A 4543-nucleotide genomic window follows, 5' to 3' on the forward strand; every position below is an offset into this window, starting at 1 on the left:
GGTCTTTGATGGTTTGGGACCTCCTTTAAAAAAAACAGAAGAAGTTAGTACTATGAAATAAATTTCAATAATTAGCAAATGTAGATTAATAAGTAGGAGATACTTACTGATGCAACTCTTTGATAGCCATTAGGGTATGTGTAGACCTCAAACCCTCTCATATGCATGGGGACAGATGTGTTAGTTGCATATGCAGGAGTTTCAGGCAAATCTGGTGTGGATGTGTGCTAGCTTCCTTCTCTTGGAGCATTCTTGCATCCCCTTTTGTTATGTCCGTTCAAGCCACATAGGCTGCATGTCTGAGGATTTCCAGTTTTCCTTAGCTTACCAGTAGCTGTGGTCTCCTCAGCCTGATATCTCCTCTTAGCCTTTGGTCTACCCTGCACCATTTTCAATTTAGGTGGGATCACAAGGGTATCAGCTTGTGGCTATTCTTGAGGACTATTCAATAGCTCAAGCAGGAAGTCATATGCTTTCATGTACTTCTTCTTATTGAAAAAGTCATTGACATAATTGTTTCGAGGTTTTCTGTGTCCCTCGGGAGAGTTACGTCACTAAGTCTGGATTCGGGGCGCCTGTACCTGCAAAACAACGGAGACTCCGGTTGGGTGGAGTTCCGCCTCCGACGATCAAGTTAGAACCGGTCGAAGAATGTAAAAAGGTGCGGAAAGTAAAGTGAGATCTTCTCGGATTCAGAGATCAGGTGTTTTTCTCTGATGTGAGGGAATTGATTATGGTGCAATCATTGAATGTTGTTCCCAAAGTGGGGTAAATCTCCCTATTTATAGGGTCATTGGGATTTGTGCCCCTATCCTAGGTTACGGAAACCTAGGACTTATGGGCTACGCCGTTATACGGCAGTCTATGGAATTGGGCCTTGAAGGCCACCAATTCAATATATATGGGGTATCTGCCTGCCACGTGTCTAGTCTTGGCAGGTCCACTTTGTCTCTCCCTAAGGTGACTCATGTTAGGCTCTGGTAGGTCCACGTGGCGGGGTAAAAATACCCAAACCCTTACAAGGGTGACGTGGTGCGCCACGTGATGCCTGTGACAAGTGTCACACATGCATTGGCGCAAAATATTTTTTTTACTGTGAATCCGGAGTAAAAATTAGGGTTCAGGCTCCCAAACAATTTACCCCTCCATAAATTATTTTTCACCCCCCTTTACATTCGCACGTTTACAAGAAAGTCTTCGAGAGAGAATCTTTGACTTTGAGAGTATTTGTCTTTTTCTGAGAAAAGCACCTGCCGCCTGCAACTTGTCTGTCTGTTTCTACAGCCGACTAAGACTTTTCAAGCGGCCTCAGTACCTTCAAATCTAAGGTAACCATCTGCTTTTCTGTCTTTTTATTTTAATATTGCTTCTTTTCTTTTAAAAATGGTTTCCCAAACACACACGGCACGGCCTAGCTTAGGTTAGTGATTAACTGGTCACCGGAGACGGCTGAGTCTAGAAATAGGAGTGCCAACTGCCCTTTCTTGGACTCCCCTTTGCGAACTTCCTCGACTCCGACTGTTTTTGTGGCTGTGCAAGACACCATGGCCAAAACGAAACAAACATCCGGGCAACAAAATCCGGACTGCTCCTTTAGGGTGCCTGTTAGTGAAATTTCTGATCTGCCGCCTGGTACTCTAAGTACCCCCAATGATTCGATTTTTCAAGAATCAGGGGAGGAGTTAGGGAGTGATGCCTTTGGCTTTTTTCATCAGGCGTCTCATTCGGACATTAGGTCCGACAGCTCTGACGGCGAACCAGGGTCGTCTACTTCTGGCAGAGTCTCTGTGGACTCTGATGAAAAGCACTCTTGGCTGGAGACAGCGAGAGAGTCCCTCTCCGCAGAGATGGGTGAGGGATGGGCTAAGCCTTCTGCCCATCGCCGAGAGCAGTATGCTGCCTATTACCACCACGTTTCCGCAGGCAGGCGGAAGTATATGGCTGACAAAGTAGGGAAATTCAGAGCTGACCATGTCATGGGACATGGCTTCATTAATAGCGTCCTGGATGCTGAGGACACCGTAGTCTGGCCAGAAGGGTCAAGCTGCGGGGACGAATGTTTTGGCTGCTATGAGGCAGCCATTCAAGCTGGTCTTAGATTCCCTCTTCATCCGGCTGTGGAGAGAATTTTAGATGGATACCAGCTGGGTATCTGACAACTTGCCCAACTCTTGGGTGAATATTTAGGGGTATGTTGCCGCTTGCGAGATGCTAGAGGTTGAGCCGAGCTTTGAGGCCTTCGCTCAGATGCATTATCTCAGTTGGACCCCGAAGGCAAGCGGGTCCGGTTGGTACACCTTTTCCAGCCATAAGGGATACATGATAGCTGTCGGAAAGGAGTCCAAGTGGAAGGACTGGAGGAGCAAGTTTTACATTATCATCTCCCCCGACCGGATGAAAAACAAAAAATATAACCAGTGGAACCGGAATCCCCCTTTGCTCTCAGGCGGAGCTGAATTGCCCCTTGTCTAAAGAAGGGCCAGGAAGCAAATCCTGGACAAGGGTCTCTTCAAAGTGATCGTTCGGTCTAATGAGGATATTGGGGAGAAAGAAGTTATTCCCCACATCTACATTCATGATTGGCTGGCTGATGGGAATTACTTGTCTGCCTGCGGCTTGAGTGTTGAGAAGCCGAGAGGTAGACGACCAAATGCGTTTTGATTTTTTCAGTAAGACTTGATTGTTTTGTTCTTACTAACCACTTTTAACTTTTTATGTAGACAGAGCAATGGAAAAGCTGATAGAAATTTAGAGTGTGGAAGTGGAGAGCTCTCTCCTCGGTAAGGAGAGGCCGCGGCTGGGAAGCCACAGAAAGTCGCGCCCGCGGCCTTATGAACCGCGCTCGCGGATGGTGTGTCGCGCCCGCGGCATGGGCACGGCCAGACATCTCCACAATTTTTGGGAAAAACTTCAATTTCCCTATCCGCGCCCGCGGGGTCGTGAGGAGCGCCCGCTCCACCTTGAGGAGCGTCCACTCCTCCCTGTTTTGCGGTTTTTTCCTGACGGATGAGTCTTTTATTAGAAGACATGTTTCGTGAAAGAAAACACAGAAGTTTATTCTTCATCTCTCCAAATAGAATTCTCCACATTTTCTCTCAAATTTCTTGCAAACTTTTGTGAGAAAAACTCTATCAATTATTCCAATCTTGGTGAATTTGTCATCTTTATTTCGATTCTTTATGCAAAGAACGAATTGCTATCTTTTGTATCTTAAAGAGGATTTCCAAATTGAACCCAAGCACCATTGTGGGGGAAATTAACCTCTTTAGGAAAATGTATACACGCCTAAGACAGAGTATCAAGGATTGTGACTCAAGTGGTCATCAACATTCTCATGTTCACGTTCTTGGTGTTGGCTTGGAGTTGAGGCAAGTTTAGAATCTTTCACATTAGTGTTTTTCTTTTGTAATTTCTGAATTACATTGTTTATTTGGTGCTTGGTTTGTAATACTTTGATTAGTATTGATTGTTGTATAATTAAGTTGAAATTATACATCATTTCTAGGTTTTGTTCCCACATTCATTCTTAAGTAGTTCTTGTTGTTGAATTACTGTAAAACCTAACAATCGAAAGAGGTTAAATTTTTCTTTAGCAAGCATGTCTAGTGTGAAAGAATTGACCACAATTTTTGTTAAACTGAAAAAGTTTGACGGTGTGGAATTTCGGAGATGGAAAAAGAAGATGTATTTTCTTCTTACATCTCTGAATGTTGCCTATGTGATAAGTACTCCAAGGCCGGATGAACATGAGAATGAAACCTTGGAATCCGTTCGGGAGAGGTCGAAATGGGACAACGATGATTTTATTTGTCGTGGTCATATCTTGAATGGTATGGAGGATGATTTATTTGATGTCTATCAAAATATTGATTCGGCTAAGGAGCTTTGGGGGTCCTTAGAAAGCAAGTATATGGCGGAAGACGCTTCAAGTAAGAAATTTTTAGTTAGCAATTTCAATAACTTTAAATTTGTTGATGGTCGGTCTATAATGGACCAATTTCATGAATTGCAACGTATTTATGGTAGTTTGGAACAACATGGAATAGCCATGAATGAATTGTTTGTTGTCTCAAGCATTATTGATAAATTACCCCCTAGTTGGAAGAATTTTAAGCATGATTTAAAGCATAAAATGGAGGACATGACATTGTCCGGTTTGGCCACCCATCTTCAAATTGAAGAAGGGATTCGTGCCATGGAAGGAGCTAAGGATGGAAATCCTAGCACATCTACCGTGAACATGGTAGATGATGGGAGAGCTAGTGCATCTACTAGTGGAAAGAGGAAGAATAATAATTCTTCCAAATGAAAGTTCAAAAAGCAAGCAAACATTAACAAATTTGCTTGTTGGGAATGCGGTAAGGTTGGACACCGCAAGAAGGACTGTTATTCTTTCAAGAAAAGAATGGAGAAAGACAAGGAGGGCTGTGCTAGCGAAAGCAAGGACCCACCCACCAAAGGTAATCCAATTCATAAGGTTGAATTTAATTCCGGTTTGGATTTAAATGCAACGGATCCTAACATTCTTATGGTGCAGGATGAT

General features: G+C 43.7%; 1 protein-coding gene across 1 annotated transcript; it reads left to right on the forward strand.

Moving 5' to 3' along the window:
* Positions 1–3598: 3598 nt before the first annotated feature.
* Positions 3599–4309, forward strand: LOC110721115. Its single transcript, XM_021900244.1, has one exon. The coding sequence runs from the start codon at positions 3599–3601 to the stop codon at positions 4307–4309; it is 711 nt and encodes a 236-aa protein (XP_021755936.1).
* Positions 4310–4543: the final 234 nt, after the last annotated feature.

The sequence above is a fragment of the Chenopodium quinoa genome, unplaced genomic scaffold (genome assembly GCF_001683475.1).
Source record: "Chenopodium quinoa cultivar QQ74 unplaced genomic scaffold, ASM168347v1, whole genome shotgun sequence".
Classification (NCBI taxonomy): domain Eukaryota; kingdom Viridiplantae; phylum Streptophyta; class Magnoliopsida; order Caryophyllales; family Amaranthaceae; genus Chenopodium; species Chenopodium quinoa.